Here is a 22,862-nt window from a genome sequence, read left to right as displayed (position 1 = left end):
AGAAAAGATTCTCTATTGGGTTTAGGTCTGGAGACTGGCTAGGCCACGCCAGAACCTTGATATGCTTCTTACAGAGCCACTCCTTGGTTATCCTGGCTGTGTGCTTCGGGTCATTGTCATGTTGGAAGACCCAGCATCGACCCATCTTTAATGCTCTAACTGAGGGAAGGAGGTTGCTCCCCAAAATCTCGCAATACAAGGCCCCGGTCATCCTCTTCTTAATACAGTGCAGTCGCCCTGTCCCATGTGCAGAAAAACACCCCCAAAGCATGATGCTACCACCCCCATGCTTCACAGTAGGGATGGTGTTCTTGGGATGGTACTCATCATTCTTCTTCCTTCAAAAACGTTTAGTGGAATTATGACCCAAAAGTTCTATTTTGGTCTCATCTGACCACATGACTTTCTCCCATGACTCCTCTGGATCATCCAAATGGTCATTGGCAAACTTAAGACGTGCCTGGACATGTGCTGGTTTAAGCAGGGGAACCTTCCGTGCCATGCATGATTTCAAACTATGACGTCTTAGTGTATTACCAACAGTAACCTTGGAAACGGTGGTCTCAGCTCTTTTCAGGTCATTGACCAGCTCCTCCCGTGTAGTTCTGGGCTGATTTCTCACCTTCCTTAGGATCATTGAGACCCCAGGAAGTAAGATCTTGCATGGAGCCCCAGTCCGAGGGAGATTGACAGTCATGTTTAGCTTCTTCCATTTTCTAATGATTGCACCAACAGTGGAACTTTTTTCACCAAGCTGCTTGGCAATTTCCCTGTAGCCCTTTCCAGCCTTGTGGAGGTGTACATTTTTGTCTCTAGTGTCTTTGGACAGCTCTTTGGTCTTGGCCATGTTAGTAGTTGGATTCTTACTGATTGTATGGGGTGGACAGGTGTCTTTATGCAGCTAACGACCTCAAACAGGTGCATCTTATTTAGGATAATAAATGTAGTGGAGGTGGACATTTTAAAGAGAGACTTACAGGTCTTTGAGGGTCAGAATTCTAGCTGATAGACAGGTGTTCAAATACTTATTTGCAGCTGTATCATACAAATAAATAGTTTAAAAATCATATATTGTGATTTCTGGATTTTTTTTTTTAGATTATGTCTCTCACCATGGACATGCACCTACGATGACAATTTCAGACCCCTCCATGATTTCTAAGTGGGAGAACTTGCAAAATAGCAGGGTGTTCAAATACTTATTTTCCTCACTGTATGTGTGTGTATATATATATATATATATATATATATATATATATATATATATATATATATATATATATATATATATATATACACATATATATACACATATATATACAGTGGGTACGGAAAGTATTCAGACCCCCTTAAATTTTTCACTTTTTGTTATATTGCAGCCATTTGCTAAAATCATTTAAGTTCATTTCTTTTCCTCATGAATGTACACATAGCACCCCATACTGACAGAAAAACACAGAATTGTTGACCTTTTTGCAGATTTATTAAAAAAGAAAAACTGAAATATCACATGGTCCTAAGTATTCAGACCCTTTGCTGTGACACTCAAATATTTAACTCGGTGCTCTCCATTTCTTCTGATCATCCTTGAGATGGTTCTACACCTTCATTTGAGTCCAGAAATTTTTGATTATACTGATTGGACTTGATTGGGAAAGCCACACACCTGTTTATATAAGACCTTACAGATCACAATGCATGTCAGAGCAAATGAAAATCATTAAGGTCAAAGGAACTGCCTGAAGAGCTCAGAGACAGAATTGTGGCAAGGCACAGATCTGGCCAAGGTTCCAAAAATTTTTTTGCTGCACTTAAGGTTCCTAAGAGCACAGTGGCCTCCATAATCCTCAAATGGAAGATGTTTGGGACGACCAGAACCATTCCTAGAGCTGGCCGTCCGGCCAAACTGAGCTATCGGGGGGGAAGAGCCTTGGTGAGAGAGGTAAAGAAGAACCCAAAGATCACTGTGGCTGAGCTCCAGAGATGCAGTCAAGAGATGGGAGAAAGTTGTAGAAAGTCAACCATCACTGCAGCCCTTCACCAGTGGGGCTTTATAGCAGAGTGGCTCGACGGAAGCCTCTCCTCAGTGCAGGACACATGAAAACCCGCATGGAGTTCTCCAAGATGGTGAGAAATAAGATTCTCTGGTCTGATGAGACCAAGATAGAACTTTTTGGCCTTAATTCTAAGCGGTATGTGTGGAGAAAACCAGGCACTGCTCATCACCTGTCCAGTATAGTCTCAACAATGAAGCATGGTGGTGGCAGCATCATGCTGTGGGGGTGTTTTTCAGCTGCAGGGACAGGACGACTGGTTGCAATCAAGGGAAAGATGAATGCGGCCAAGCACAGGGATATCCTGGACGAAAACCTTCTCCAGAGTGCTTTGGACCTCAGACTGGGCTGAAGGTTTACCTTCCAACAAGACAATTACCTTAGCACACAGCTAAAATAACGATGGAGTGGCTTTACAACAACTCCGTGACTGTTCTTGAATGGCCCAGCCAGACCCCTGACTTAAACCCAATTGAGCATCTCTGGAGAGACCTAAAAATAGCTGTCCACCAACGTTTACCGTCCAACTTGACAGAACTGGAGAGGATCTGCAAGGAGGAATGGCAGAGGATCCCTGAATCCAGGTGTGAAAAACTTGTTGCAGCCTTCCCAAAAAGACTCATGGCTGTATTAGATCAAAAGGGGGCTTCTACTAAATACTGAGCAAAGGGTCTGAATACTTAGGACCATGTGATATTTCAGTTTTTCTTTTTTAATAAATCTGCAACAGTGTCAACAATTCTGTGTTTTTCTGTCAATATAGGGTGCTGTGTGTACATTCATGAGGAAAAGAAATGAACTTAAATGATTTTAGCAAATGGCTGCAAAATAAAAAAGAGTGAAAAATTTAAGGGGGTCTGAATACTTTCCGTACCCACTGTATATATACATATGTGTATATATATATGTGTATATATATATATGTGTATATATATATATATGTGTATATATATATATATATATATATATATATATATATATATATATATATATATATATATATATATATATACTTTTTTTTTTATTGATTAAATTGAGTTATTTGATAAAATAAAATAAATGGAAAATTTTAATTTAGTAGTTTGTTAGAACCCATTTGGGGTATTACAGATTTAATATATTTATAGTTTTATAGATTTTTATAAATATATACTAAGATGTGTGTTTTACATTTTCTTAGCTATTTTAAATATTTCCACATACATTAACATTATTATTATGTTTGAATTTATAAAACACAAGATAATTCTTTATTTATTAATTATGAATTTAATCCATATATCTAGTCTGCCGTAGAAACGTTGGAATAGGCATTGATTTTATGCATGCGCAGAACAAAACCTGAGTTTTTGCATATGAGCAGTATAAATGTACAAATTGTCTCTCTGGTGTGGATTCAGTAGCCCCAGTGATTAGACTAAACAAACTTGTGGTCCCCCACTTAATGTTTATGAGAGAATTTAGATTTTACTATATTCTGCACATAAAACAAGAATTGCATTCGGTGCACCGTACCGACATTCATTCATCCTTTATTTAATGTTTTCTCCTGGTCAAGGTTGTGTTGGTTTGAGTCCATCTAGGAAATGCTGGTATGAGTCGGAAATGCACCATGGATGGTATAGTAGTCTAGACATATTAGGATATTATTGTATCACAATAACAATCCAACCCCCAACACATTTACATGATGCCGAGGGTAAAGTTACGGTAAACCAGTCCAACTACTGACATGCTTTTTTGAGGGTTTAGAGGAAAGAGGTACACTGAGAACACCTATAATGATGCCACAAAACTCCATCTAGAAACCCAGACTATATACCTGCTATATTTCTAAACAAACCCAATTTAAATCTGAATTTTTTTTTTTTTATATTGCACAGAACTACACAAAAAAGTCATGTGGAAGTATATCATATCATATAAAAATGTATAAAGCATGGGGAATATAATGGGAATATAATCTTAGCTAATGTTGATTGGTTTACTGCAACCCCATTTTAAGGATAGTGAAAGTTATTAAGGTCCCCATGAACAGCAATAGACTTCTTGCTACAGCCTTTTCCTAAACATGTGGGTTTTGCTATGTACAGATATTGAATTATTCTTGTTTGTTGGGCAATTCTTTGTTTTGTTGTTGTCAACATTTGGTATTTCCTTAAATAAATAGAACCATTATGTATTTCATGTGTTTATGAGGTGAAAACTGTCTGCAATATGTCTAAGGAATGGGGTCACAGCATTCTCTGCCTGGTTCTGGTTGTTTTTTGTTTTAGTGGATTGATTTAGTTGTTAAATATGCTTTCAGTTAACATCTCCGTCATCGTCCTTTCAGTATTGTTTTAAATAAAAACGGTCCTTTTTTTTTTTATTCTTCTCAACAGGCATCACAGGGGAGGCCATCACCAAAGTTTCCAGACCCAAACTACAGCAAAGGGCATTTAGGTAAATGTTTATTGATTAAAAATGCTAATTTGTAAACTAGTTTGGGAAAAGTGTTTGACTACCTAAATTTTCCAGCCTTGTGGTTCTTCCAAAAACTGTTACCATAAAGTTGGAGGCACACAGTTGTATAGAATGTCTTTTGTTGCAGTAGAACAAAGTTTTACATTCACTTTACATTGAACCAGGAGACTTCAAGACACAGCAAGCTCTATGGAGATATGCTTTTCATTGGTTTAAATGGAAGATCGTGTGTGTGTGTTGAAATCTCAACCACACACGCAAATCTAATGGAACATCTTCTCAGAAGAGTGGAGGTTATTACAGCAAGTGGAGACTAAATGTGGAATGAGATGTTCAAAAAGTACATGCAAACTTATGTTCAGGTGTCCACAAACTTTTGTCCATATAGTGTATTTAAACTAATTGTATTTAAAAGAATAATATTGCATAAACCAATTATTTATTCTAGCATAGTTTAGAGTATTAGTAACATTTGAAAGTTATGCCTCTAGCACAGAAATATAAGGGTGCTGTTAGACAAAGCACTGGGTTACCTCAGTTTCCCTAATCAGTCCATAACAAACATGATTGCTTTTTTAATAAAAAAAAAAACATGATTACTCTGATTGGCTTATTTTGCTAATAATCTAAGATGATGCTATTTTTTGTGTTGTCACACCAAAAGAACCAACAAAGAACATAAAATATTTAACAATAGAGCTATTTTTTTTAGTACTGTATATCTGCATCTCCCAAGGTTTTAAGGCTCTAAACCATGTAATTATTGTACTATAATGATTTCTATTTAAATTTCTAATATTAGGATGCATTTTCAACATTTGTGCAATCATCAGTAAAAAATAATTAGTTATTGATTCACTCTTGTTTCATAGTATTGATGTGGCTAAGACTCTGCTAGATCAGATAAATGCCTTGGATTACCTTTTGTCCTTTCTGCTAATCCTGATAAATGCTTTGATCATGTAAAACTCCTTGTTCAGCATTACCAAAATTGCCATGTTGTCTTATTTTTTTTATTATTATTATTTATTTATTTATTTGTATAACATGGCTAAGATAAACAAAGATAATCTGATGGTAAGAGATTAAACTAAAAGAAATGCATTCTCATAATGAGATTAAACTAAAAGAAATGCATTCTCATAATTACATTTGTAACCTCTAGCCAAGCTTTCTTGTGTTTTTCACATTTACCTGAAAATGTTTTTGGACAAAATTGTGAGCTCATATACAGGATATAATTCATTTGCTCTTGTAAATAGTTCTTTTTTTTTTTTTTGTTTATTTGTTTATTTGTTTGTTTATCCCTGTCCAATCCTGAACATTGCAGCATGCCAGTGACCTCATTTGCTGTCACTGTGGTGCTTATAGTAGTTGGAGAAATGGCACTGTTGCTAGCTGTGATGTGGAATTCCATAGTGCTCAGATCTGAAATGTACCTTTTCTGCCAGGTAATGGTTGTGCTGATTTTTGCAGTAAAACTACAACAATGGGTTTTATTTTATTTTATTTATTTATTTATAAAAAAAAAAAAAATTTTATCCGTTGCAAATTTTGTGCTGACATTCAGTTTTTGCTGCCTTGTATTTCTGTTAGCATGTGTGACTTTTAGCTTAAACAGTTTATTCGCTTTATTTTCTTCTCCTGTTTCTGTCACTGCAGCCTTCATAAACAGTTCTCATCCGAGGTTAAAGACGACATTGCCCAGACCACAAAAGCTGTCGATGTCAATCATATTGTCTCTCTACCCAAAGGTATCTCTACACAAAGGCATAATTACAGTTCTAAAAGCGTGAAATAAGCAATGTTTTATTTGTTTTATTATTATTCATTACTTGTATGATCCAACTGGTTGTAATTTTTGCAAATGCACTTACAAATGAAGATACCAGACATACTTTTCCTTGTTACTGGGGTGGTGTCACTAAAGGCTTGATAGTGGTCCTAAAGGTCCAGTTATTTACCTCAAATAATTTTTCAACATTTACCTATGGTTCTTTCCCAGTGACAATCGAAAGAACAGTTTAGTACCTTTTGTTTCTGAGCTCTACCACTCAAGGTCCATGTAAACAGTAATCACAAACAAGTCTTTCAGTATGTACTCAGAGTTTGTTGGACACAAAGTTGGGGCAGGGTTGGGGGTTGAGCTTCATGTAGGATGGTCTATTTTTGGTTGGCTGGGAGCCATCTGTTGTTCTGCACAGGCATATTGTGTTAGGCAAGTCTAAAGCATGTATGTTTAATAACCATAGAACAGAATTTGGTTGAATTGTCACAAGCGCACTATCAGGTAAGAACTAAAGTCATGATTAAATGTGTTGCTGTTTAGTTTACAATTGAGAAAATGTGCTTTCAAGCTAAATCTAAATTGGTGATGATTGAAAGGATGAAATGCAGTAAGTGTTGTACTGAATCATATGCTTTAATCCTTTAATTTCTGTTGTTAATTACTGTATCTATGGTTAGGCATGTAGCCCATGTTTTAGATAGGATCATGTACCTTACTGAAGCATGGGTTCAGTCCCATGTCAGTTAGAGCCCAGAAAATAATATGAAGCATTTTTCCTTGCCTGGATGCACTCTGGTTACAGCTTAAATACAACATTTGCCACACTTCAACCAAGTGATTCCATTTGAAACACATTTTGCTGCCTTAAATCTATTAAATGAAGCATTTGTTTGGTAGAAAGGTTTGGCACTCTTGTAGCTTTATTTCAGCAGCTGTGAGTGTGAAGGCCAGGAAAGTCTGAGCTTTTGGAAGATTCTGTATTCAGAATGTTTCTTTTAGTCTCAGGCTGATTTACTCTGGAGGTAAATTATTTGTTTCATAACTGAACTAAACAAAAATGTTTTCCTTGTTGAGTTTTTGAGCTAGTCCCAACTTGAATAAAAGGTCATTAAAGGAATTTCATTTTATCCTTAAGCTCAGGTATGGTTCTGTATTCTTGGTTATTTTTTTCTGATCTGTGTACTCATAGTATTACTGTTTCTTCATCTATATCTGTGTGTTCCGTTTTACAAAGATAATATTTCTTTTCCTCTATAGTCTCGGAGTTAAGGAAACGTTTTGAGCGTGTCAGTAATAGTCAAAGTGACTGCTGGGACATGAACAGGTAAGAGATTTTAATTAACTGTTATTCCAATGAGCCTGTGTTTATGGACATGGTGCTCATGTTAATAAATTTAGAGGGCTACAAAGATTTATATTGCAAGCCTGTCTGTATTAGCACGACTGTCGTTTCATGCCAAAGAGCTGTTATATCCATCTCTCCTACTCCTTTTAGGAAAGAGCGAATTGCACGCCGGCTGGAAGGAATTGACAATGACCTTCAGTTTTCAGTGAGCGCTGGTCTGGTGACCAATCGGCTTTTGGAGGAGGACACTCCCAGATACACTCGTGCCACAGACTTGTGTGAACCATGCACAGGTACAAAACGTCCATTGTATTAAAGGTATTTTGTGACGTGTTAAAAAAAATTATGCATTTGTAGTGATTATCAAAAAAACTTTAATCAATATAAGGATTGCCAGGTTTGTGATTTTGTCATTGAAACTTTTGACATTGTATATTTGCTTTTTTTTTTTTAATGCAGTGTTTTCTAAATGGTAAATGAATTGTACAATCCTATTGGATTCTATTGTGCTCAAGCCAAGTAGTTTTTGGATGCATGGCATGTCATTGGGCAAATTACTTGCACACATGCAAACAAGTGAGCATTTTTGTAGCTGGAATATTTACCTATGCAGGCTATTGTGAAAGTTTATGGTGTTCTCAGTGTAAATACTCCTACCACAGAGGTGCTACTCACATATTTATTTTATAATGTAAGCATAGTGTCTGTTTGCACTTCAATGCGTACATCTTTATTTATTTTTATTTTTTTTAACTGAACATAAAAACCCTTTCTCCATGAAACTGGAAATAGTACAGCAAGTAACATAATATGGTGAACCAATCGCTTTACTCAGCATGCAACTTGCCATTCAACTGAAGCAAATCCAAGACTATGCTCTTAAAGATTAGATCTTTGGACAGCTCCTGGGCTTGAAAACAGATTTTACACTTCAAAAAATGTACTGAATTCGTGGAGCAAATGGCCCAGGCTCCCAAAACAAAAAGTATGAAAATGACTAGGTGTTACTTTGTTATTGTTATAATATATTATACATTATTACAGATTTTTGGTGGGTCACTTTGGTTTTGTTATGCTTAAGCTAGTTTTTTAGAAGACAGACCTGGCAACCCAGAACATTTGTAATGTGCAAGCTTAAATAAAATAGTTCTTAATAGCCCTTGTGTTCATCCTGTTTAGATGTTTAAAATGAGTTTAATACCATACTGTAATTCACTTTGTCATTTAGTTCCTGTTCAGCACTTTAGCAAAGATGAGTCTGGTCTGTCAGCCCCTCACAGCTCTGAGAGTGTTTCACTGCACCAAAGCCGAATGGATACGAACGTAGCCAAAACTGAGCCCAGCTGCAACCCCGGCTCTGCTGTAACAGCCGAGCAGGAATCTAAAGCTGAGCGCATCGCCCGCTACAAGGCTGAACGCAGACGCCAGCTCTGTGAGCGTTACCGCATCTTACTGGATGAAGATATCGACACTGACCATGCCAGCCAGCACTCAAGAATGCGACGGGACCCTGAGGGGTCTGAGCGCCAGTACAGGGGGCAGGTGGAGGAAAAAGATGAGGTGGAACATAATGCCAACACCATCAATGTTCAAACAGGTAGAATCACTGCTCAGGCCAACATGGAGCAGGAGTGCAGCAAGGAGCAGGCTGAGATGTTCTCTGAACATGAGAAGAGGATGAATCTGGAAAATCAGAAAAGGGCCCATGATCAAGGAAGAATATATGGAGAAGGAGTAGCTTCAGACCAATCTGCCCCTTACATAGACACTTCAGGGGAGGCCAGAATCTTAAGGGAACACGGGGTGACCGGCTCTCCCAAGGCAAGCCGACCTGCAAAGCAAGTGGCTTCACCTGAGGATTTATTTAGTGACCAGAACTTCCACAGCAAGCAAGGGTAAGCAGAGCACTGTCATTCATCATTTGTTCTTTAGTTGTTTTTCTTTGGCATTTCAGTTTTCACTATTTATTTTTCCTTTCATGGATATGGTTTATACTGCCTTTGGCAATTCTCAGTGGACAGAATTTTGGATCTTGAGTGAGGGATCATGAAAATATTAAATAATTGACTCCAATCTGTTTTGATTTAAATATTGAATGCAACAACATTTCAGTACATTCTTCAATGGTATTGTTCCAAACTTTGCTAGTATTGATGCATTACCATCATTTAGGATTATCATGAACAACAGCTTTTCTAATAGTAAGATTGGATAGTGGATATTTTGAAGTAAAAATAGTTTTTAAAAGGAGGTAATGTTTTAGCTAGCCAGTGGATGCCTTTTTGTTTCTCATATTCATTACACTATGTTCAATAGATCAAGGAACTGTCCTACTGTACCTGCAGTTGCTTACATTATTGGCATTTAGCAGACGCCCTTATCCAGAGCGATGTACATTGCTTATGCTTATTTCAGAGATGAGACAAAGCTTTAAGTAATTTGATATCGAATTGCTTTTCATTAAATCACACATTGAAATTGATCTGTATGCGTACCTGGAAATATAAAAAGTAATAGAAATGATAGTATAGTTAAAAACACAATTTTTTTGTGTTTGGTTTAGCGTGTACAGCATTGATACAATCAGCACCTCACCAAGCCTATGCAATCAGATGCGTCTGTAATGTCACTTTTAAAATTATTTGAAAAATTTAAATAAAAACAGAATGCAACGATTTGCGAATCATAGAAACCCATATTTTTATTTATGATGAACATAGAAAATGTTGAAAAAAATTAAGAAATTTTTATTTGATGATTGCAACATATCTCTCAAATGTAGGGACGGGGGCAACAAAAGGCTGGAAAAGTAAATGCAGCTCAGTACAAGTTCAGTAACACGAGTAGTAAAAAGTGGTAAACTTTGATTCAAAAACTGTTTTTAAAACATTTTGCTGACTTTATTTTTCACAATAAAATGATGAATAATTATTGCACTCAATTCATAAATATGGAATTAATAAATAGAATAGAAAATATATTCTTTAAAACTTTAACACTATTTTATTTTTTCCTAATTTTAAAATCTTTTTTGTAGTGTTTACAAGTTAATCCACTTATAAGTAAAACTTGTGCATTTATGTATATTTTTTGGAATATTAAAAAAAATGCATTTTCGTTTAATGAACTGGGATCTTGGATATAGATTGATTTTAAAATGAATATTGAAATTGATTTTGTACATGTTTTTCTATATTTCAAGTTTCATGTTGGCTTTTTCAATCACCTCAGGGTTTTATTCACTTTAAAAATCCTCCTTTTGTTTCTTACTCCTTTTTTTTCTTTTTGAGGCAACATGTTTTGATCCCTGCTGCAGTTAAGTCATCGCTCCTTTGCTGTGATTCATTTGGGTGAAGTTTCGGACGTGACCTTAAAACATTCACAACAGCATTGGGTCGGATTTCATAACTCAGCAGGGCTTCTTATCCCATGTTGTCATGTTAGTGTCGTATTACTGACATTGCTGAAGGGTTGGTTGCTATGAGAGAGACATTTTCTGCTTACATAATATCGTTGTCATTGAATGGAATTATTATTTCTGTTAAAAATTCAAATGCATAAACACAATATTGGGTGCTGGATTTGGCTTAAGTGAAACAACTTGGCTAAAGCTAAACATCTGTATGAGACAATCTGTGCTTTTATGTTGAATCAGTATTTTATGCTACATGTGTATGAGCTTTGACCATAATAATCTACACACAGATTTTTTTCTGCTTTTGCGTATTGCATTTTGCTTTAAAAAGTCATAAACATCTTGTATGCATTAGAATGTGGAGTTCGATGGCTCTTCATTGCACTGAGTAGCTCATTCACTTTTTTTATTTTTTTTTCCTTTACATTTACTGTAGCTCCTATAGTCAATGGTCACTCCAGACTGATTCAGAAGGGGACACCATTTCCCCAATCAACTGGCCCTCCAGGTACCGCCCATTTGGGTGGATTGGGTGTGTCAGATACAGCTACATTAATTTCCACTGCTTTTAACAAGAGCGACCCAGTTTAAAAGATTTTAGGCCCTTCTCTTAGATCTACCAATGTCCACCTAGAGTTTGGTAGGTTCATAGCATTACAAATAAAAAGTTAGTTTTAGAATAAATCAAGGGAATTAGTAAAGGACAGACAAATGCCTTATCCACCTAGAAAATTACTTGCATATTTTTAAATGGTGGTGGTGATGATGATGATGATGATGATGATGATAATAATTTTTTTTTTTAGTATTATGTAATATTTGCATACATGTTCAGTCACTTGAAACTAGCAAGTAAGCTCTACGAGAAGGGTTTGGATTAAAAACATTTTAACTGGGCCATTAATTGCTTTAACCATCGCCATACTTGACATACGTTTTTCCATACGACTTGACATACGACCCCTGTATTGTTGGCTTTTTTGTATCATTTAGTGTGTAAATTATTTTTAGCACTAATTTCCTAATACACCAGTTAATCAAACAAGTATTAATTGATCGTTGTTTTCTAGAATTTCACTGTGATTGTGGTTCTTTTGATGTATCCATATGTATTGTGTTTGATCTGTTTTGTGTCAGTTGAATAACCTTTTTGTTTACCTGGTTTATAAGAGATGTTTTAAAATCTGTAGAACTTAACTTGATCAATTTTAAGATCCAATGCTCATTTCAATTGTGTTCCTGGTTTTTATCCATTAGTCCAGCAAGCATGGTTTTATAGGTACTCGTATTTTATTTAAACGCCAATCCCAAAAAGCAAGCAGGGTGAAAGGTTCGCAATATATTTCAACAGTCAAGTACAATCATTGGTGCAGACTCCTCTCTTTTTTATATGCAATAGGTCAGAAAAGCTCTATAAAGTATTATTTTAGATATAGATTTATTTTTTTTTACATAATGATTCTTATTTTGATGATAAATTCCTGTTTGGAACCACTTGTGGCTTCAAAGTCTGTATCTAAAATATCTTCCTTGGTCTCATCTGTTTGTAACAAGACTCCTAATTGGTTTGTGGTTCTCTTTTGAGAGTCCTGTGGTATATTTAGTGGCACTTTGTCAAGCTCATTAATGATTAGGTAAGTCTGAGCAGGTTCTCCTAGATTTAGAATTTATAATATGAATTTTAAAATGACTTTTAAGGCAGTTAATTGATATCAGTTTAAAGGCATTGAGGAGGTAAAAACATGCATATTTGCCCCGTTGAGCAAAACTGTACAAAAGAGAATTTATGGTTCTAGTCCATGTGTGACTGTAAATAATCAACTCATGCAGATGGGCATTACCTTATGCTTAAAAGAGAAAAGGCAGCTTTTATTAACTTGGAGAGTGTAAAAGTACAAGCAATTGAAGTCTGATACAGGCAGGGCCAACGACTTCTCTCTGGACAATATTATACAACCTGGTTGAGTTGAAGCTAAGTTTTTAGCTTTGATGGTGGCTAACAGATGGAGGATGTGATGTTAGGATGCAAGGTGTCGTGCTCATAGAGACACACTAAATATTGGACGTTTGCAGGGTTCCAAGTACAGCCAATGATGCTGAAAAATGTATTAAAGCAGCACACCGAAAAGGAATTTTTCAGATTTTTTCCATGCATTGTAAAATTATGATTTAGGGTACAATATTGTGTAAAAGTGTTTTGCCATCTGTTACACCACTCTTGGGGATTACTTTGTTTTGGAGTGTTCTCCTTAACATAAAAGCGTAATGATCAAACATTATAGCAAAGTTTAGTATAGAATGATTCATTTATGCAAAATAGTGTTGGCTTATGTCCAGCCCATTAGACAAACCTGAAACTCTTCTGTAAAACACAGTTTAGGTGTACGATACTCAAAATGAGTTATACGCAATGAATAGACTACAAAATTCTGGTTTTACTGCTGCCAGTTGTCAGTAAATCCACATTTACTATTTCATCTTCAAGTATTCATTACAGTACATCTGGGGATTATTTCAGCTCTAGCACATGTTTCTCGTTACTGCTGCCACAAGGATGATGAACTTTTGATATCATATTAGTGTCTAAATGTTTTCCCATAGATTATCAGAGTAACCGTTTAACTACATCCAAATGCAGCTAAGTCTTACTACATATAATACAATTTAGATGACAAGAAGGGCAACAAGAATTCATCACTGCCTAACTTGTGCAGTCTTTTCTTTCAATTCCTTCATTCCCTAACTTAAACCTTTTGTCTCTCCTTCTGAAGAATCAGAGTCAGGGAGAGACTGGCTCGTGATGAGCCGTCAGACCGGCGTGCAGAGCTTGGTTCTGGATCTGAATTTCCTGTGTACCACAGTCATACACAGTTTTCCACTACCCACCAGGAACATCCAAAATCCCACTTTCCATTCAGTTCATCCCGTCTGCCCCATTCCCGTACTGGGCATTTTGAGCATCAGGACCATAGATGTCGTGGCTATCTCTCCACTGGCACTGAGCTTGCTTGCCCTCAAGTTAGGCAAGAAGCTGAAGTGCAAACGGAGAAAACCGATAGTCAGGCATTTGCAGATGGGATCTTGGGGATCGGGAAAGCAGTTTTGCCATCTGAGGTCAGACGGATAGAGAGAAGTGTCGACGACATCCACCGTGGAAGATCTAATAATACAGATCTGACCCCACACCACCATGCTGCACCAAACAAAGAGGAAATCCTGGTAGGAGAGCCAAGAGCAAGGCAGGGGCGATGGTCAAGGAGGGAGGAGTATACTGAACATGTATCTCGACTTCAAGCAACTGAAGAAATGTTTGCAAGAGCCAGGCAAGCCCAGGAGAGAGAACCCAATGGCTGGTATAACCAACATGGAACCAGCTATCTGCCATCAGGCGCCCAAGGCTCTACTGTAGTGTCAAGTAATCGCTCGGCTCCAGATCCAACCATGCAAATTAGTCAATACATGTCAGACTCTGGGAAACCTAAAGACACTCTTGCAAATGTTAACCAGGAAGTCATTCAGAGAAGAGAGGTTGTTCCTCAGGAGACCAGGGCCACCAGAGACCACTCTCCAGTGGACATGAGAGTCTCTGTGGCTCAGTTGCGGCATTCCTACCTTGAGAGTGCAACAAGTACCAAAAAACCTGAACAGTATGTGATTCCTTATCATGCATTTTATCCTTCCAGGACTAACCTTGACTAAACCTTAAATGGCTTTGATTAAGAAAGAAGAGACTCCAATGATTCTGAATTTAACTGCTTATTATTCTAACTGCAGTCATTCTAACCATTGATGGTATCTTTATTAGTCTGTCAATAACAACTCTTTGCAGTCTTGCAGTATCGCTTGAGGCATTGATTTTTTTATTTTTTTTCTCCTGGAGCCAGAAAAATGAGTGTCGTATTAATCATTTAACCTCTGTCTGGTAACCTTTGAGCCTTTTCTGGACATCTTAAAGCAGCACCGATTCTTTCCTGCCCGTTTTCCAATATGGCTCTTTGCTTACTTCATCCTATTTGTAGTAGGATAGAGCACTTTCCTGCGTCCACTGAAGTGCCCTGGAGAAGCGAGCGAGGTGGTGGAAGAGCTTCCCGTCGCCCTCTGCGATACATATTGCCCCATGAGAAAGAGACTAGAAAGACTTCTGAGAGGTTTAGAACTCAGCCAATCACGTCAGCCGAGAGGCAGGAGCCTGATAGGTAGAGTCGATGAAAGAACTGATCATGCATGAACAAAAAAGAATGTTGCACAAAATTTGGTTTGTACATTGCTTGAATTTTATTGGGTGGTTTGGGTGTGTCCAGAAAATATTAGACGGGTCCCCCCCCCCACCCCTTTATTATTAGTAATATTCTTCTTAAATGCAACACTAGGCACACACGTTAGTGAATTAAATCAAATACACATGCACTGATCATTATAACATTTTCTTTTACATGACAGTTTAGTGCTTTTTGTAAAGTAAAATAGTCATCATGGTACTCCTGATTTCTTCTTAAATGTGATTTGCCTAACAACTATTGCTCATGCTTTTAATCTACCTTTCGCCCGCTTTCCCTCTCTGTCAGTATAAAGCTTGCTGATTGCTCACTTTACCACTTACACTGTTGTTGTCCAGGTTTCGATCTTCTTTTTGCTTATTGATTATGCGCTTGCTACTTCTAGTCTATTTTTCCTTATTGGTTTGATTCCCAAGATTGTGTTTCTGCTTTCACAGGTGTTGCCCAATCCCAGAACCACAAATCAATGAAGGTAATTTACTGTTGTTTTTACTGAAACTGCTGCTCTTTTTTTTTCCCTTCTCTCTCTATTTGCACAGCAGTTCCTAATTACATCTTAAAATTCATTCTTAAGACTTGTTAACAGTGGGAGCAAACGGGGTGGGATATGTTCAGACGTAACAACGAAGCCCAATAACAGGCCGTGGAAAGTCAAGAAGTGTGCTTTTACTTCAAATCTATGTGCAAATTAATGGCACTCCCAGCATCATGATTTTGTACCTGCATATTTAGAGACTTACAGCTGTTCTTTAGTTATGAGAAGCTCAAGCCTGAAATAAACCACAATCATTTTAAATGCTGATACTGTGATTCAGAGACAGACAAGAAAGCAAAAGAGCTTTGATCGATGTCAAACAGCAGTAGGGTCAAACTAGGTATTGTCAACATCTGACTCAATTCTAAAAATGGTCAGTATTGACCTAGAGTTTTCAAAATTCCAATCTTCCAACAAAAGTGCGATAATTTTTAGTTTTAGTGTTTTTAAATCTTTACTAATCTTATCAGTTCTAGAATAAAGAGATGAATATTAGAATATAAAACTGCCATTTATTCGCAGCAGACAAGCTCTCCTAGCTGAAGCTGAACAAATGTTCCTTCCCATAGCTTGAGGCTGTGTCAGATAACCATTCTTTACAGATGATGTCAGAACTACAGTATCGTCCCACCTGTTGGCCAGAGATCTTGTCCAAATTAAGTTGCAGTAGCCTGCAGTCTCCACGCAGCTGGTTGTGGCCAGTGACCTAATTAGAAGGGCTCTACTTGTTGACAACAAAAATAATTTGCCTGTAATTGGTTCGAGAGTGGAAAGCAAGAATGCGTTGAAATCTTTTCGACATGTGTGCTGCACTTTTTGTATTGCTTCTGTGAGGTATTTGCTTTGAAAAGGCTGTTCTCACGAATATTCCTTCCAACTTTCTCTCTTTTTTTTTTTTTTTTTCTTCCTTGGTCATTCTTTTTCTTTTCCCAGTGGATGAGGAGAAGTTGGACGAGAAAGCAAAGATGAGTGTTGCTGCCAAACGCTCTCTCTTCAGGGTATGTGTGTGAATGTGTGTGTCTGCCTGTTTCTGTGTGTTGGTATGCTCAAAAGTATGCACAGATTTTTGCAGCACTACTCAGACTTTCAGCTGCATAAAAAATTTGCAGTGATGGTATATGTTTGTATGAGCAATGGGAAGGTATTTCTCTTTCATTTTTTCATGTGGAAGTTTTTTTTTTTTGCTTTAGGAGCTGGAGAAAAGTGTGGATGGCGCAGCTTTAAAGGCACAAAACAAAAATGCTGCTTTAGCACGCAGACTGAGAAGAGGTGGGGACCGCTATCGTACCCAGCCCATCACATCAGACGAAGTTGTCATTGCTGCTACGTAAGAAGACAAACTTGAGCACACACACTTCCTTTTATGCCTCTCAACAAACCTGCGTGTCGGTCATGTAAGGTTCTGAGATCATATCGCGATTCTTGAAGACATTTTTTATGCAGTAGTTTGCAAAAACAGAGTCAAAGCAACATTAATCTTGTCCTTGTCAGGTTTTCAAATTAGGTTAAAACAGATGAACAGTGCAAATAAAAGCTGGAGAATAAAAGATACCATGTGAGAAACCATGTGAGAAAAACTAAGTACATCCTATGATTTAATAGCTTGTAAATACAAATAGCAAAATCTTTAGCTGCAATGACTTAAAGTAATCATGTTCTGTATGACTTTATCAGTGTTTCATATTGTTATGGAGAAATATTGGACCACTCTTCTTTACAACAGTGCTTTATTGATGTTTCCGGATGTTTTTTGCACAGGTTTATGCACAGCTCTCTTAAGGTCCTGCCACAGCACTTTAAAAAGGTTGAGGTCTGGACTTTGACTTGGCCATTGGAACACCTTGATTTTGTTTTGTTTTTCAGCCATTCCGTTGTAGATCTGCTGGTGTGCTTGGGATCCCTGTCCTGTTGCATGACCCAATTTCGGCCAAGCTCTAGCTGTCAGACAAATGGCCTCACATTTTACTTGAAGATAATTTGGTATGCAGAGCAGTTTATGGTCAACTTAATGACTGCAAGTTGCCCAAGTCCTGTGACTGCAAAACAAGCCCAAATAATCACCCGTCCACCACTGTGCTTGACTCAGTGCCAAACGTGGCACTGGGTATTATGGCCAAACATCTACATTTTGGTCCGATTTGTTCAAAGGACATGTTCCAGAAGTCTTGTAGTTTGTTCAGATGCAACTTTGCAAACCTAAGCTGTAATGCCATGGTTTTGTTTTGTTTTTAAAAAAAGAGGCTTTCTCCTGGCAACTTTAATGCTAAAAGCTTTTATAGACATGGTCACACTTGCTGATTATCGATTTATCGAGGGCATTTGTTTGCAGCACCTGGTTGCTACTTAGCCTCTCTTAAAGCCTGTGGAAACATTAAAGATGTACTTAGTATTTACACATGGATTTTCCTTTTCTCTTTATTTTTTAAAAACTAAATAATGACAGCGTAATATGTCATATTCTGTTCATCTGAGGTTGTATTTACTTAATCATTTGGGCAAATCTTCTAGTCAAATCCCATTTTACTTATTTCTGATTTCTCTCTCTCTTTCTTTTTCCCCCTTTTTATTTTCTTGTTCTTTTTCCCTCTTGTCCTGTGAAGTTCCCCTGTTCCCTTGTCACAGACTGTACCTATTCATTCTTCAGTAACACGTGCTCCTAGTCCTACTGTAATCAACAGCACAGTCACCCAACGCAGGTACCTGGTTGTCTCTCTTGTGCTCACGCACACACAAGCATGTGTGCATGTGTGTGTAGAAGAGGCATGGTCACTCTAATGGATACTAATATGTCTAAATGTCATCACATTAAGCTTGTAGATAGCACACTAGTTAACACACATGCTCTGTAATGTGAACTAGACAACCTTGAGGTTCGGAAGCTTAGTTGAGTACGGTGTTATTTTTACATGCGCAGTGCGAATTATGTTAAGGTGTAGTGCTCCCTCATGTGGGCTAAACAAGTATTGTCATTTTTGAACATTTAAATGTGATGTTGCTTCTGGAAAGTCTATAGTGAAGGCTGGTCTTTTTATGCAAAATATATTTATAGAAAAACAAAAAAAAACAATGCTATAATGAGATTGAATAGACATCTGATAACTCCTTACTTGTCCATTAATTTATCATCTTAAATATTATTGTAATGTAATATTCAGTACAATCTTTTTTTTTTTTTTTTTTTTTTTGCTCACTATTATTATTTTTATTATATTTAGCAATGAATTCACACATTTTCCACTTCTGTTTAAAAGTTGAATGTTCATGGCAGATTTACATTTGTTGTTTGTAGGTCCCAGCTTAATGAATTATAATCCTTTCATTCAGCACTGCATACATGCTGCCCCTAACCACAGAAATAAGGGTCAGACATTATGGTAAAAGCACTTATATATAAGAGACTAGAGAAACTAAAGGTTTGTAAGAATAATCATATTTTGTGTTATCTTTCAACAATGCAGAGTTGCAGTAGATATTTTGTAGAATGAACACATCCTTAACATTCTGCTTTGGTAGCCACACATTTCCCCCCTGCTCTTGTATGCCTCGCATGGCTGTGCTGTGACATTCCATATACATCTGCTACACTGAACATGTGCCACTGTAGCATTCCTGCACTATTCATCCATCATTCGTCTTTTTCATCAAGTGTGTTGTGAAAGCAGAGTGTCCCGATTAAAAAGAGTACGTAAAGATTGTGTGATTTGTAGCTTTATTTTTGGTCATATTACATTGCACTGTGGATGCTGTCCCAGTTTTTTTTTTTTGGGGGTTTCTTGTCTGCTGCAGTTGATGCCAATGTCAATAACTAATGTGCTCTCTCTCTCTCTCTCTCTCTCTCTCTCTCTCTCTCTCTCTCTCTCTCTCTCTCTCTCTCTCTCTCTCTCTCTCTCTCTCTCTGCGTGTGTGTATGTGTGTGTGTATATATATATATATATATATATATATATATATATATATATATATATATATATATATATATATATATATATACACACCACACACACACACACACACACACAGATTTCATTATGTAATATAACAACTGAAATTTTCCGGAGGAATGACGTGACTACATCGCCCCTGTTGCAGCCATTCAAAACATAGTTATCTCCTCTTTCAAATCATCACTGATTCATTCCATGACTATGCTAAAGAACAGAAGCAATGCGTCATGATGTTGGTTCATTCTTTTTTAATAACCCTGTGTGTGTGTGTGTGTGTGTGTGTGTGTGTGTGTGTGTGTGTGTGTGTATGTATGTGTGTATAATATATATATATATATATATATATATATATATATATATATATATATATATATATATATATATATATATATATATATATATATATATATAATTTCTCTTCGAACATTTTAAAGTGCAGCTGACTATATTTATTTATGAAATATATTTATAAAACATCCTTGTTATATATATATATATATATATATATATATATATATATATATATATATATATATATATATATATATGCTGTTATAGTTTCCCCATTTTTATTATTTTCTTTTTATCATCTGTCTTTTTTGTTCTTTATTCCACTATCACCTCATCCTGATTCTGTAATTCCTTTCTTAGCTCTTTTGCGAGGGAACAGGCACGAGAAGCCCGCTCGGAGCAGCAGAAAGCTCAGGCAGAAAAGGGTCGTCATATTGAGGAAGGCCAGGAGGAGCCAGACCTGTCCACTCTCAGCCTGGCGGAGAAAATGGCTATTTTTAACAAACTCACACAGCAGTCTGGCATGAACCCTGTCCGCCACAGAGACACTCGGACGCGGCGCAGTAATGCCCGTTACCAGACCCAGCCTATCATACCTGGAGAAGTGGAGCAGGTGCGGAGAATTTTTACATTCCTTTACAATTTATTAAACATTAATAATTCATGTACATTTTTCCATTTAAAGAATTTGGCAAACAAATATATTCAGAGCAACAAAGATATTTTTAAATCTAAATCAATAAATACCTTCTGATGCTGATTAAATCCGTTAAATACGTCCTATTCCAGATTTAGTTCTTGTTTGCTGTTATTTCAAGCTCCACTCATCTGGGAAGACTTTTAGTCTACATTTCATAGTGTGGCTGTGTGGGTTTACCCATTCAGCTGGAAGAGCATTAGTACGATCAGGGAGTGATGTTGGGAGAGGAAGGTATGGGAGGCTGTTCCAGTTCATCCTATAGGTGTTCAGTGGGGTAAAGGTCAGGGCTGTGGGTAGGACATTCAAGATTTCCACTTCAGCATTGTCAAATCATGTCTTCTAATGCTTGCTTTGTGTCATGCTGGAAAGGTTTAGGGTTAAACTTCTTTGTTTCAGTGCTGGGAAACCTTTATGCTACAACATTCGAAGGCATTATATAGAACCATTTTATTCTAACTTTGTGGCAGCAGTTTAGGGAGGAATCACTTATAGGTGTGATTGTGTCCACAAAATTTGCCATAACTGCAACTTATTCTGAGACTAATGCCTCTTAAGCACTCTGGACCAACAGCCTCTTATTTTTGCAAAGTTTTTTTTTTTTTGTGTGATCTGATATGGCACACCATGTCAATGAACACATTATTTGTTTCTCAAAGTGGCAAACATTTATTTTTATTAATAAATCATTTGACTTAAGGATTATGTCTGCTTCCTTAAAAACTTTGTCCATGTCTTATTAAATAATCAATGCATACTATAGGTATAAAAATCACTTTATATCATTTAAAAAGATTTAATGAAATGTGGTGTTCAACCACTGTATCGTCTACTACTTTCACTACGACTACTTTCACTCTGCATGCAGACACACGTACAGTTCAGTGCTTAATGGTTCTGTTTGGTGCAGGATGACTCGGACTCTGATCTTTATGAGGAGGAGATGGGGCACTCAGATGGACTGAGTGATCTTGACCATGTGAGAGAGCTGTGTGGTTCTTCTCATTTGCTTTATTTTTGCCCAGCTTGCAGTAAAGCCCATAGACGTGTAGTGTGCTGTTGTGTGTCAGTGGTACTTTGTAGACTATTGTCCAACATGCTGCTAGTAATATGTAAGAGAATAGTGTAGGTATCATACAGTAATTTGGCACTGTGCATCTTTTTATAAACGTATTGTGCGTGTGATTTATTTATTTATTTATTTTTTTTATTTTTTTTTTTTTTTGTTTTGTTTTTTTTAGGATCATTGTTGATGTTGAATGATGATAAAGGAGTTGCTTTAAAGTCAAAGGTGTATGTGTTGATATTTTGTTTGCTGGAATGTTTTTTTTTTTTTTTTTTTTATGAAACTGACACTGCTCATGAGTTGAATGTCACACTGTTTAATGCATTTTTCTCTTGTGGAAAGGTCTTGAGATTTTATAAAGAATTGTTAAAAGAGCCGTTTTTTGTATGTTGGAAGAAGAAAACTGTAAGCGCATGCATTTGGTGCATCTTGAAAGTGTTTGTAGTTCTGCTCTTGTGTAAAGACTTGCAGTTACAAGGCTCTTCACTTTTGACTCTTCCCTTTGTCCCATTTGTCACCATAATCAATACGTGTTTTGATTTTCCTATTTTCTGTTTGCCTGCAGGATGGAGGTGGCTCTCATTTCACCCCTTTATCATCCTCTGCTGAAAAATCAACCACAGTTTCTACAGTTCATGCAGGCGATATCCATCTGGCCCAATCCAAAATCCGTAATGAACGAGATGTGCCTCCTTGGCACCAATCACAACCTCTTTCAGCACTTCAGGGCAACATAGGTCCCTCTGAACTACCTGGAGGTGAGCGAGGGGAGTCCAGCTTGGGTGTAGATATGAGGAAACTGCACACTGTAAAGCGAGATCAGCAATTCAACAAAGAGGCACTTACTTCATATGATCTCCAGGAGACAGACGGACATCTGAGGTCAAGATTAGCAGCAGCAGGTAGGGTTGTTTAGTGTTTTATCTTTGAGGGAACATTGCGAAACAGTTTCATGCTTTTTTGCAGTTTTTACGTAACAAGGA

At 37.0% G+C, this 22,862-nt stretch overlaps 1 protein-coding gene across 42 annotated transcripts in view; it reads left to right on the top strand.

Annotated features, from left to right (window-relative positions):
- svila (supervillin a) overlaps window positions 1-22,862 on the top strand; it is a 73,459-nt gene that overhangs the window by 28,749 nt on the left and 21,848 nt on the right. For 12 of the 42 annotated variants that reach the window (XM_083556732.1, XM_083556734.1, XM_083556729.1 and 9 more), the window contains exons 2-15: window positions 4,439-4,499; window positions 6,183-6,274; window positions 7,567-7,633; window positions 7,805-7,947; window positions 8,883-9,549; window positions 11,506-11,577; window positions 13,841-14,716; window positions 15,089-15,265; window positions 15,784-15,818; window positions 16,815-16,879; window positions 17,072-17,208; window positions 18,482-18,577; window positions 20,477-20,729; window positions 22,445-22,781. In XM_083556732.1, coding sequence (XP_083412858.1) covers window positions 7,626-7,633; window positions 7,805-7,947; window positions 8,883-9,549; window positions 11,506-11,577; window positions 13,841-14,716; window positions 15,089-15,265; window positions 15,784-15,818; window positions 16,815-16,879; window positions 17,072-17,208; window positions 18,482-18,577; window positions 20,477-20,729; window positions 22,445-22,781 — 2,866 coding nt within the window. In that variant the 5' untranslated portion in view covers window positions 4,439-4,499; window positions 6,183-6,274; window positions 7,567-7,625. The remainder of the gene's footprint in view (window positions 1-4,438; window positions 4,500-6,182; window positions 6,275-7,566; window positions 7,634-7,804; window positions 7,948-8,882; window positions 9,550-11,505; window positions 11,578-13,840; window positions 14,717-15,088; window positions 15,266-15,783; window positions 15,819-16,814; window positions 16,880-17,071; window positions 17,209-18,481; window positions 18,578-20,476; window positions 20,730-22,444; window positions 22,782-22,862) is intronic. The other 30 variants (XM_083556758.1, XM_083556756.1, XM_083556754.1 and 27 more) reach the window with 7 other exon arrangements.

This window comes from Silurus aristotelis, assembly GCF_946808225.1.
Source record: "Silurus aristotelis genome assembly, chromosome: 12".
In the NCBI taxonomy this organism is placed as follows: domain Eukaryota; kingdom Metazoa; phylum Chordata; class Actinopteri; order Siluriformes; family Siluridae; genus Silurus; species Silurus aristotelis.
This window is presented reverse-complemented; position numbering and strand designations above follow the sequence as displayed.